The 12,493-nt window shown below is 38.0% G+C and overlaps 1 protein-coding gene across 4 annotated transcripts; it reads left to right on the forward strand.

Annotated features, from left to right (window-relative positions):
* The first annotated feature begins 219 nt into the window (after nt 1-219).
* u2af2a (U2 small nuclear RNA auxiliary factor 2a) lies at nt 220-8,252 on the forward strand. Of its 4 annotated transcripts, none has more exons than XM_044115866.1 (12): nt 221-815; nt 1,961-2,102; nt 3,512-3,547; nt 3,827-3,930; nt 4,226-4,377; nt 4,486-4,602; nt 4,686-4,842; nt 4,959-5,038; nt 5,197-5,319; nt 5,401-5,487; nt 6,917-7,165; nt 7,918-8,252. In XM_044115866.1, the coding sequence occupies exons 1-12, from the start codon at nt 767-769 to the stop codon at nt 8,050-8,052; spliced, it is 1,431 nt and encodes a 476-aa protein (XP_043971801.1). In that variant the 5' UTR covers nt 221-766; the 3' UTR covers nt 8,053-8,252. The 4 variants fall into 4 exon arrangements, with proteins under 4 accessions (XP_043971803.1, XP_043971804.1, XP_043971801.1 ...); XM_044115867.1 differs by having other exon boundaries at nt 4,686-4,824; XM_044115868.1 differs by lacking the exon at nt 3,512-3,547 and having other exon boundaries at nt 220-815.
* The last annotated feature ends 4,241 nt before the right edge of the window (nt 8,253-12,493 follow it).

Genomic DNA, 12,493 nt, shown 5'->3' on the forward strand with positions numbered 1-12,493 from the left:
TGTTGCTGATTATTATTTCCATTCATAAATGCACGCAGGATTGTGGAGTATTCCAGAATAACCATGTTTCTTTTTCATATAAAGAAATACTTTGGCTGAAAGTTGTGAGTTATTCCTACTTATATCTACTCGTATCACCTTCTCTTTAGAGAATGAACAGTTAGAAGACGAGTTTAATCTTCGTTTTTATTCTGACTCGATTACTACTGGTAATCTGGATGAGCGGAAACCCCACAGTCATCAACTTCCGATGTCAGGGGCTACCTGGGAGACGGAGCAGAAAAAGCGGGCATAGCGAAACCTTTATTGTTTTGTATAACGTTTAAATTTCTGAAGGCACTAATTTCTGGCTTACAAAGTCAAATAACTTCAATTTATACGTCTGTGACCCTTTGGGACTTGCATCTAGCTCGGGAAAGTGTCTCATTCATTCGTCCGTAGTGTGTGTTGCAGCAGGCCTATTCTTCTGGACTTTGCTACAAGCTAGTCGGCTAACGTTAGCAGGCTAACGAGCACGTTTTTCTTTCTCAATCATTCATGTCTGTTACGTTGTAAAATACACACCACTACGTTTTATGCGTGTGTTGGTTATTCATTTTTGGTAAATCCGTCGTGAAATTATCCGCTCGTCAAAGCTAATTCGTCGAAGCTATTTCAAGCTAACCGCTTGTGTTTAAAAGTATAGCTCACTTTGTTGCTAGCTGAAGCTAGCCACCGCCGACTGAACAACGCAGTCCCAGAGAGCGTAACAGGCTTCCACCCAGAGATGTCGGACTACGACGAGTTTGAGAGACAGCTGTCTGAAAACAAGCAAGGTAAATAAATTAGCATCACAGCAATAACCAAACAACAGGTTTATGAGTCAGATTTAAACCGCCGCCATCATTTTATCCAATCGTGGATGTGTCTATTTACAGGGACGCTGAAAGGCTCTTTACTGTCATACAGTCTCAAAGCCCCTCAAGAGAGATATCGCTGCACCATTGTTCTCAAATTAACTGGGGTAGTTCACTATAGGTTATATAAAACAATGAGTTTATTGAAAACCGGACAACGGTACTTTTTAAAACTTTGATGTACACCGTGGGTTTCCTAATGCATGGCATCCATCCGCTTCAGCTGCGTAGTGAAGCGGATGGATGTGTACAGTGAATATTTATGTGCCACTTACCGTTCATCTACCGCTATCAACATTTCATTTAAAATTCAGCCGACCACGCCTTTAACATCAGGCCCAAAGCAAGCTACTCCCAGGGTCCATAAGTATAACATTTTCTTTTATAATTTTCTATATCCGATTAAGTATGCAAAAAATGTAATTGCAGATTTATTCAAATGGCAAAATTGTACATATTTAGGTAGCGCTGTAGGTTTTATATTGCTTTATGTTAATATTACATCTTTCAACTCTTTGCACTATCACTCCTGGAGTTTAGAATTTTAGTAAGCATATTATCAAACTTCAAGAGTTTATTTCAAAGCAAATCTACCTGAAACCTTTGTAGAATATTTTGCAAATACTACTAGGTTGGAAAATAAATAGTGGTTTCTTGTTCTAAAGAGTTTTATCTCATTAAAACTGAATTATGTTCTGGTATAAACAAGTAATGCAACAGCAAAATGGCAGCACCTCATATAACTAATATGATACTTTATTTATCCCTCAGTGGGTGAACTTAAGTGTAGCCATAGGAGAGGTAAATGGAAGCACACACTTAACATAAGCAATAATAATAATAAGAAGTTGTACAGCAGTGACAAAAATGCAGCGCAAGAAAAAAAACCATTCAGCCATGAATAAATGGCAGATATTGATTCTAGGTCTGTTTTCTCTTTATTATTCATCAGAAGTGAGTTAAAATATTAAGAGGGTGCGCTTTTAATTTAGAAAGTTAACTTTATATCCTATTCCAAAAATATAAAGCAGTCCTATTGGTTTACAAGCTTTTTATTTCCACAGCGGAAAGGGACAAAGAGAACCGCCACCACCGCCGCTCCTCGTCCCGCAGCCGCAGCAGAGAGAGGAAACGGAGGAGCAGAGACAGGGACAGACGCAGCAGGGACCGCCGTGGAGACAGTAAGGAGCGAAGACACAGGCGCAGGTTAGTATGGACGTTCAGCAACGTCAACAGGCTGATTAACTTCTATCAGCTAATAAACTCTGCACCTGAACTGCTGTGAGGATTGATTCACTTGACCAAACCAAGCAATTTAAGTCATGCAGCTGCACATTCCTGGCTTTTAATTTGATCTAGAAATATTAAAAGTTTTATTATTAATTAACTGATGGGACCGCTATTATACTTATGATTACTTTCTCAAGCCCTTTGCTCCTGATTCTTAGTTTTGTCCACCAAGCAGACTTGGTGTAAAAGACTTTCAACACCCAAACATCTTATAGCTTTGTTTTTGAATTTTACTTCAAAATATCGAGACTCTTAGAACCACTAAAGGTTTAATCTATAACATTTAAACTAAGTCCTCCTGAAAATATTGCACAGTTTAAATTATTGAGCTGTTCAGGTTAAAGATATTAGCTGTCAGGTGTCCACAAGAATCTTTTCATACAAATGTAAATCCTAGTGTTCTTATACAGCCCCTGTCATCCAGAGGCAGCAGATCCATCTGCTGTAAAAGGAGATGCAGCCATCATATTTGTGGCTGATGCCATTTGCCAGTTTCCCCCTACAGTGTATCTGATTCCACTAGTTCTAAAAAAATAAATGTTTCAGGTTTTTTACATCATTAATATTTTAATCCAAGAGATTAAGATTATTTTTTATTTGTGTATCGTGTTTTATTTTCTACTAAAGTCAAAATAAAGTACATCACAGAGCCTGCTGTTTGCACATTTGTTTACAGACAGAAATTTATTGAGCAGCTGAAAAATGTTTGGTTGATAAAGGAAAAATGGATTGATTTTGATCACTGTAATGAAATTACTTGAATTACTTTATTCCCTTCTGTAAACAAACATCTGTTTGTTGATCATTAATATCTTCAGAAGACTGCCGGAAACAAGATGTTGACAGTAATGCAAAGATTGATGCTTTAAACGTGTGCTCTCTTTTTTTTTTATATATATATATTATCCTGAATCAAGTTTGCCTGTTGATTCCACCTTGTACACAGATATTTCAGAGTATTGTATTGAGAATGAGTTGATAGTTTAAATACCTGAACCAGGAGAAGAATTTGTTTGTTGGGTCCAGACAAACAAATGCCAACAAACTCTCTTTTATTCCCATTCACATATGTGGGATTGGGATTTGCATGCAACCTCTGGGAAAAGATCCCACATATGTTACATCACACTTCAAAAACACACCCGCATCACACACTTTCTAATGTGAAATAGCAGCTAACTTCTCAGACTGTTGTAAAATCCTGCAGTCTACTGCCCAGATCTGGTGATTGTGAGGGTAAAAAGGGCTCGGCTTTTTTGAAGTGTCAATGTAAACAGTTAAATTGATGTTAAGAGAAATGTCAATCCCTTCCAATGTCATTTCAGCTCACCATCCAGCTACCCCCAAGACAAAGCTGGAAGGTAATACAGCAAACTAACACAAAGCTGGTTTGTGCATTGTTGCAGCAACTGCAATTGTCTGTGTTCAGACAGTTTGTACTATTTTATTCACATAACTGAGATGGGGGTCCAGTGTTGTATTTTTTTTAATGGATGCAAATTGTCAATACTTTGTTGTTTTTATATATATCAGAAAATACAACATAGTGTCCGCTTTGTTAGTTTTTTTTTTGTTTTTATGCAGAAAGTTTAGTTGAGTGTCAATATTTTAATAACATTCACCTCAACTCTGTTCAACAGCCGTTCTCCTCATCGTGAGAAGAAGAAGAAGGTGAAGAAGTACTGGGATGTTCCTCCACCGGGTTTTGAACATATCACTCCCATGCAGTACAAAGCCATGCAAGGTATCATTTACCTCCATCCATTTGTGATGAACATCATAATCAGAGTTAAACTTACCTCCTCGATAAAGAACGACTGTAATGTCAGGGGTCCTACACAGTCTGGACTAATAGGGAGATTTAGTTGATATTTTAAGATCTAGTTAATGTGTAGGATATACTTCCCTGTCCTGTTGTCTAGTCACGGCATCCATCTGTCTGTCTACATATCTGTCCATCACTTACCAAACATTGATGAAACGTTGAGATGTATAAAAAGTGTCCAGGTTTTTAAATATTTTCTTTCTTTATCTCCCAGCGGCCGGACAGATCCCAGCCACTGCCCTGCTGCCCACCATGACCCCAGATGGCCTGGCTGTTACTCCCACTCCGGTGCCTGTGGTGGGCAGTCAGATGACCCGGCAGGCTCGCCGCCTCTATGTGGGCAACATCCCATTTGGCATCACAGAGGTGAAAACTCCTTAATTAAGCATTTTTGTGGTAATACATTTTCATCTTAAATAAACTATGAACTAACTGTGAACTAATTTACTGATCTTTTCCCTCCTGTCAACGTAGGAATCTATGATGGACTTTTTTAATGCTCAGATGCGCTTGGGGGGTCTGACTCAGGCCCCTGGGAATCCTGTGCTCGCAGTACAGATCAACCAGGATAAGAACTTTGCCTTCCTGGAGGTAGGGACGTATTACAGGGACCATCGTTTGTGATTACGATGTAAAAATCAATTTGTGTTTGATTACATTCTTTTTCTGTGCAGTTCCGTTCGGTGGATGAAACAACACAGGCGATGGCCTTTGATGGCATCATCTTTCAAGGCCAGAGCCTGAAAATCCGCCGCCCGCACGATTACCAGCCCCTGCCTGGCATGAGCGAGAACCCCAGTGTCTATGTGCCGGGTACACAGACAATTAATGGTTTTTAACCTCAGTTGCTTGTCACATTTCATTAATATTCATAAAATTCTCCACATAGCCATGACCTGTAATCATCTGATTTGATGTTTTTACTTCCATCCTTGAACATGATGCAGGTGTGGTGTCCACAGTGGTGCCAGATTCGGCTCACAAGCTCTTTATAGGTGGTTTGCCGAACTACCTGAATGATGACCAGGTCAGCGTTTTTGCCTTTAAGCTGGGATACAAGCCATAATCTAACATGCTTTTCAATGTTCACAAGCCTTGAAATGTTAGAAATGAACCCAATGTAAGCTAACGGATCATATATTTGTAAGCAATATGACTCATTGTAAGAACTTTGTGTTTTTCTAGGTGAAGGAATTGTTGACATCATTTGGGCCGCTGAAGGCCTTTAATCTGGTGAAAGACAGCGCCACAGGCCTGTCTAAAGGATACGCTTTCTGTGAATATGTTGACGTCAACTTGAATGATCAGGTAATGGGTCACAACAGAGGAAAATGTGCATCAGTGGAGCTTGTTTCAGGAGGGTGTAAATAATTGTTGGTATCTTTGCAGGCTATCGCCGGGCTGAACGGCATGCAGCTGGGAGACAAGAAGCTCCTGGTGCAGAGAGCCAGCGTGGGCTCCAAGAACGCCACTCTGGTGAGTTTCCAGCTGCTGGCAGCAGGATAGTGGGAACCTCGATGCTAAACTCAGACACATTCCTGATAAGTTTTCTCCAGTTTGTTCCCTTTTAACAGTGGTAGTAAGTGAAAGTGGGAATCTTTTCTTTTCAGTAAAGTTTGATGTTTTCAGATGGAAACAAAGTGTTTGTCCCACCAAAAGTTACTGTAGTTCTTGGGCCACTATCAATACTTGAGCATTTTTTTTAAAGAGTAAAACTGTTAAAGGACTTCTGATCTACATTTGTTTTACTCTGAATTTTTGTCAGAATGAATGCCATGTCACCCATTTATTTTTATAAACAGCTTCAAATACCTTTATTGGTCTGACTGCTCTTTACAGTCCTGTCATGCATTTCAGTGCACTGTTGAAAAAGCCCACCAGTGTTTTTATGTAGAGCTACAAGCAGCATTTATTAATGTATTTGGAAATGACAAATGTGGAGAAAAGCAGCTCTGTATGTATTGGACTAAATTCATTATGCAACAGGCAAATAAACCAAACAGCTTAATAAGTCAGCTTGTGCTGTTCCACTGCTAATCTCACATTTTAATGTTGTTTCTATTCTTTTGGCCTTAAATTAAGCAGACAAAACATGATGCTCACAGCATTTTAACATATTAAGGTTTTCCGTAGTCTAACCTAATCCACTGATAAAATCCTGCAGAAACAGAGCCGATGCCATGATGAAACCAGTGTTATGGTCCAGCAGATAACTGCTGTTGATCCACTTTAACACTGGAATTGGTTTGGTGGGGGGAAAAAAACATTTCAGTTACACATATTAAGCTTAAGATACATTTTTTTTGTTTAGCCTTTTTGAAAAAATAAGAAAAATTCTATTGTCTGATGTTCATAATAGTAGTGAAGAATACACCACTGTTTCTTTGCCTGTAGTTCTTGCAGTGTTTTCCCTCCAGGCCTGGTTTTGTTTTCATCACAGATAATATTTTTTCTGTTAGTTTGTGGAAATTATGTTGCTAAACAGTAAAATAAAAATCCAAAATATACTATAAATGGTAAACATGGAATATTTTGTTGGTTCTTCCAACAGATTACAAGTTAAGTCATGCAGTTTTTATAAACATTGTTAGGCAATGCATGAAACTCACATCCCCGACCTCCTAAAATGTAGATTTTTGTTCTAGTGTAGTAATGAGGAAGTGAGTGAACAGTACATTGCTCGTATTTCAGCTACTGTGTTTTTAAATGACATTTAATAGTGAACATGTCTGTGTTTATCCTCTAGTGCAGAACAGAAAGACTGCCAATATGGTGGGGTGGCTGTAAATATTAAATGTCACATTGGTTGTTGATGTGGTAAACAGTCTGGATGCTTAAAGCAATTTGATTCCAAATAAATGTAACCTTTTTGCAATCTTTGTTTTTTTTTTTCTTCTTCTTCCAGACAACCATAAACCAGACGCCTGTGACGCTGCAGGTACCGGGTCTGAACAGCTCTGTGACTCAGATGGGCGGCCTGCCCACTGAAGTGCTGTGTCTGATGAACATGGTGGCCCCAGAGGAGCTCCTGGATGACGAGGAATATGAGGAGATTGTGGAAGACGTGAGGGAGGAGTGCAGCAAGTACGGCCAAGTGAAGAGCATCGAGATACCTCGCCCTGTGGACGGCCTGGAGGTTCCCGGGACCGGCAAGGTAGGCGGTGTTCGAAAGCCAGATTTGAACATTTCTGCATTTAGTCACGTTGCAAACAGAAATTTAGTTTGGATTTTATGTGATGGATCAATGCAAAATAGTGCGAGGTGGAGAGAAAAAGATCTCAGAATGTTTCAAACACGGAAGATGTGGCATGTATTTGATTTTCAGCGTCCATGCATCCTTTAAAAGTCTTAAAGTCATGCATCTAAAATTAAGGCCATAAAATGTCTAGAATTCCTTAAAAAACTGCAAGTTGGCCTTAAATACAGATCTATTTAATCTTGAATATTCCATGTAGATTTTTTTTTTTCCCACTGAAATTTTCTGTCGGGCTTAATTTAAGTCGCCTGCACACATTTCCATTGCGTTCTGTGACTCGAGGCGGTTGAGGCTTCCAGTAACTAGCTGCTAATATGCTCCTGATAGCTAACTAGCTTTATTTCGTCTTTTATGGGTAAGTGCAAATTTATCACTAATTTATCATCTTTTGTACATTTCTATTGTGACACGGGGTGACTTTATTTACATACACCAGAGTAAAGAGGGCTGAAACATATGCTTGCCTCAAAGAGTTTATTAATAAAAGTATTTCCCTTTCTCCTTACATTCATGCACAACTTTACAAATACTTAGCTGTAGCATGACAAAGTATGAGAAAGCTCAAGAAAGATAAATATTTTTGGCAAGGTGTGGTCTGTTCCATCACCAGACTTCAGTGTTTTCTGTTTTTCTTTCCCCTCTTTTTGCAGATCTTTGTGGAGTTTACTTCAGTTTTTGACTCCCAGAAGGCCATGCAGGGGCTGACAGGAAGGAAGTTTGCCAACAGGGTGGTCGTGACAAAATACTGCGATCCAGATGCTTATCACCGCCGGGACTTCTGGTAGATGGGGTAGTGGGTAACTGCTGGGAGGGGAGGGGGGGAGGAAGGAATGGTAATGTTCTGTAAATTGCCCGTTTCCAGACCAGCCCTGGGAGTAATTCGGTTGAGCAACATTTCAGGTAGATCTTTGACTTTTAATCATTTGACGAATGGCTTCTGTGATATCCAGTTTATTGTTTCAGATCTACATGACATGTCCAGCTGTTAAAACCTATATTTGTGATCGTAAGGGATGAAAGTCGGGGTTTATAATGAATGCATAACAGAGCTAGGTTTGGGTACTAGTTGTGTAGCTGGGTGGGCGGGTGGGGAAGGCCATGAGGATTTTTGAGAAATGTGTGTATTAAAAAGGGCCAGGGGGCGGGGTTTACTGTTTTTTTCTTTTTATACTTTGTCCGACCTGAGTGTCAGCTTTGAGAGAAAGTTGGGAGGGAGGGGAACTCCTTACTTTAAAGGTTTGTATTTAAAACCTGTTTTAAATAAATTCAAAAGGAGCTGCCGTACAGAACGACTAGACGATTCTGATTGAAAAGAGTAGAGGGGGGGAAAAAAGTATAGAGTACGTGTTTGTGAAAGGGAGATGAAGCAGAAGACGAAGGGCATTTTCAGTTGATTTAATGTAGATACACGGTAGCCGTAACAACGTCCACCTGTTTGTCATCAGCATTGGAGAGGAAATTAGTTTTATTTCTGTTATCTCTTCATGTTCCTTCGTTTGATCACTCTGCTGCCCCTCCGTCTGATTGGACTCTATCTGATTGACGGCTGTAATCGTTCTGATATGTGCATAGCTTTTCTGATTCGAGCTGTAGTATCACCTTGTATTCAGTCTGCAAAGTAACACAAACTGCTGAAAGAAAAATTTCAATGATTCCATTTGCATTTTCTTTCTCTTTCTTCCTGTAACTTTTCATGCCCAGGTTTTGTTTTGTGAACAGCTCTTTATGTTTTGACCTTGACTCAGAATAAGACGAAACAGAGAAAACGAAAAGCAGGTTTCTATTCAGTGAGGGAGGAGGGGGGATACATCTGATCTTTTACCAAATCAATTGGCTTCGGAGAGAAATTTGACTTGCCCCACTCTCAGTGATGTCTGTGCTTTCATACGTGTCACGATCTTGTACCCTGGACAGCTCGGTTTTCTTCTTGGATGTTAAATGTGTTGGATCCAGTACGTTTTTGTGCAACATCTCACCTTCTTTGACAAGACCAAATAAACACATGACTAAAATCCCACGACTCATGTTGTCCTGTAGAATGAAACCAAATTCAGCTGTTTTATGTCTCTGTCAGCAGATTTATCAAATTAATACATTAATCGGCCAATACTGGCCTGCTCCATAACATTTGGACCCTGTAGAGATGAATGAGGCCTGTTTCTGCTTCAGTCGGGACGTTACAACCTGCTGTACAACTCTTTCCTTTCACTCCCCCAGTCCTTTCACTTTTATTCCTGAAGGACCACGTTTCACACTGTACGGGCTTGATGATAAAACTTTCATTTCATATTTACGGCTCCGCGAGATGGCGCTTAAGAGTGTGACAGAAATAACACTTTTGAAATGTTACTCCTTACTTTTTCAAAGTCTTCTGTGTCTGTGTCGATTTCTTTTTCTTTTTTTGTTTCTTCTAAAAACAAACGTGATTTCTTAAATGATTTAAACCTATTAAAAAGAAAGCAGCATCTAGTTTGTACAAGCAGTCTTTTGTTTGTCCAGTTTGTTTCCAAATGTTGATTAAAAGCTGAATTTACATGACTGCTGCCTTTTTTTTTTTTTCCTTTTATCGTGCACCCTTATGGTTGGCTCAACACTAGAAAAGTCTGGGGTCTTCATTCAGTTGATATCATTTAGAAACATCCTTGTACTTAACAGTAATCTTCAAGTGATGGCGCTATTTCACAGGCACAGCTGGTAACATTTATATGTATTTAATGGGTTGGTTTTTTTTTTAGGTTTCCAGTATTTTTCTTTATATCAGCACCTCAAGATCTTGCTGAGAAAATTTACCTTTAAGTAGGTCAAGTATTGTTGGAAAAGTTTAGAAAATGCCAATTATGTATAAAATCAAAAATGGTTTTTTATCTTTATTTTTTTAATTACACACCACTTGAATCCTCAATATGAGGCATTCTTCACAGTTATCTTTAACCAATGCACATAATTTGTGCAGTTTTATAAAAACACAGACTACATAAAAGTAGGTGGCCTTATTCTTTTTTCACAGCAACACAAACAAACACAAACAAATCATGGTTTTGCGGCACTCAAGAAAATTGCGTATTAACCCAAAAGATCGGTTTGGAGCGTAATCATAATTCATAATTTATAATTCCCCACCACAGGTTTCAGTCTTAATCCTCGTCCAATCTCTGCCGACATTCACAAACTGATGCTGATTGTTGGATGTTTAAATAATAATGATATCCCAACATTATAACTTATAACTCTAACCCAACTAGTTTCTGTTTATAAAGAACTGATTGACTTCATTGGTATAATGGTATTTATATCTATTCAATAACTTATTGATTGGTTTGGTTTCAGATCAAATCCATTTGGCTACTTAGTCCAGATATTTTGTCTTAACTTTAGGATGAAATTAAAACGATAAAACCTTAAAAAACAGACAGAAAAATGAGGGCTCCTGTAGTTACTGAGTGAGAAAACCTAAAAATAAAAAACTCCATCGTTTGTTTTAATAAAGTCTGATTGTGACGCCTTTATTTCACTGCTGGTTTTGGTGCTGAACAAACAGAATAAAAGTATTAAAAATATGCAAACGGCATTTTTTTGTGGGATAAATTAATACAGATCGAACAGTTAGAGATTTTAACAAAATGCAGATTTAACTTTTCTAAACATAATTTTCCACCGGTCTCCTTCAGGTTCTCCATTTTGAGAAAAATGTTTGAAAAAGTTTGGGATTGTTAAATATAACACAGCTAAAACTGAGCAAAATAGATATTGAGCTTCAATAAATTTCCTTTTAAGACACATATCCAGTTGTGTGTGTTGAATCTCGCTCTGGAATCTTTGAGCTCTTTTGATGGAAAACAAGAGTATAAAGATGTTATGCAACGAGCAGCAGGATTAACTGCTGAGAAGCAGCGTTACTGGAGCGCGGCCCGGTTCTGTCCATCTGGACCCACAGCAAGAAGCCTCATCTCTCTGGTTCAGATTGGTGGAGAAGTGGGGATTCCTGGCGATGACGTTTTGACAACCTTTTAATCCCTGAAACGCAACATGAGAGATTAAAGATTAAAGCCAGAGGACGCTCTGCTGCCCCCTTCTGGTTGAGTAGAGAACTAATGTCTGAGAGTTTGTAGAAACTGATTACATTTACTTGAGTAATTATTTGAAAAAAACAAAAACAAAAAACTACTTTTAGGAGTATTTTTAGTGCGCAGTATTTGAGTAATTATATTTTAAAGTATTTCTACTTTTACTTGAGTAAAATTTCTAGCTTTTCTAAATTATTGTCATTTTAGTCCTTAAAATAGTACAATTTCCTCTTAACTTTGTATTTTGTTCTGTCTGATTATGTAAATTTTTAAATATTAAATGATTGATAATTTGATCAGTTATTCAGTAATTGAGTAGATTTTTAACCAAATGCTATTTTACTCTTACTTGAGTCATTTCTTCAATGTTTACTTTTTACCAGAGTAAAATTTTTGGGTACCTTACCCACCTCGGTGTAAATCAGTGGCAATTCTAAAGAAATTATACTAAATAAATGTATTTTTTAAATATTCAATGGTAGATATTTTTTAAACCTTCACAATTTTATTTTAACAATGAATTAAAAAGTATAGTGCTGCACTTTTAGCTGCTGTATTGAGATAGGATCACACTAAATCAGAGATCTACAACCTGAATCTCTGGAGACACAAGTGGATCTTTGGTTCACATTAAATGATGAAATATTGCTCTGTTTGTGTTTAATTCTTTGTTTTCTCCATAAACAAACACTGGCAATGCAATTTCTAAGTATTATTTTCAAATAAAGTTCAGGTTATGACTCATTTTAGCTGAACTTCTACCTTGATAATAAATTGGTTTTAGTAAAATGTTCTTCAAATGACTGGAAATGCATAGTTTTGAGTAGATCTTATTTCAACTTCCAGGGGAGCAGACCACACTAGGACCGTGTCACTCCACAGCTGTATGTGTCTCATTAATGTTTGGAGATGGTGGCAGGCATGATGTAATCTAGAGATTCTGTTTCAAACTGAGTTTATACACCTCTGGAAAAAAAATTAAATGTTTCTCTGATTTTACTCTTTATAAGTGTATGTTTCAGTAAAATGAACATTGTTCTTTTATTCTATGAATTATTGACATGGCTCTTAATTTTGTTTGTGAATGTATGTAAACAAGCAGTGAGATTTAGAAAACCGCACCAATGAATAAATTCTCATGGGTCTTAGACCAGCTGGGGCC

The sequence above is a fragment of the Gambusia affinis genome, linkage group LG05 (assembly GCF_019740435.1).
Source record: "Gambusia affinis linkage group LG05, SWU_Gaff_1.0, whole genome shotgun sequence".
In the NCBI taxonomy this organism is placed as follows: domain Eukaryota; kingdom Metazoa; phylum Chordata; class Actinopteri; order Cyprinodontiformes; family Poeciliidae; genus Gambusia; species Gambusia affinis.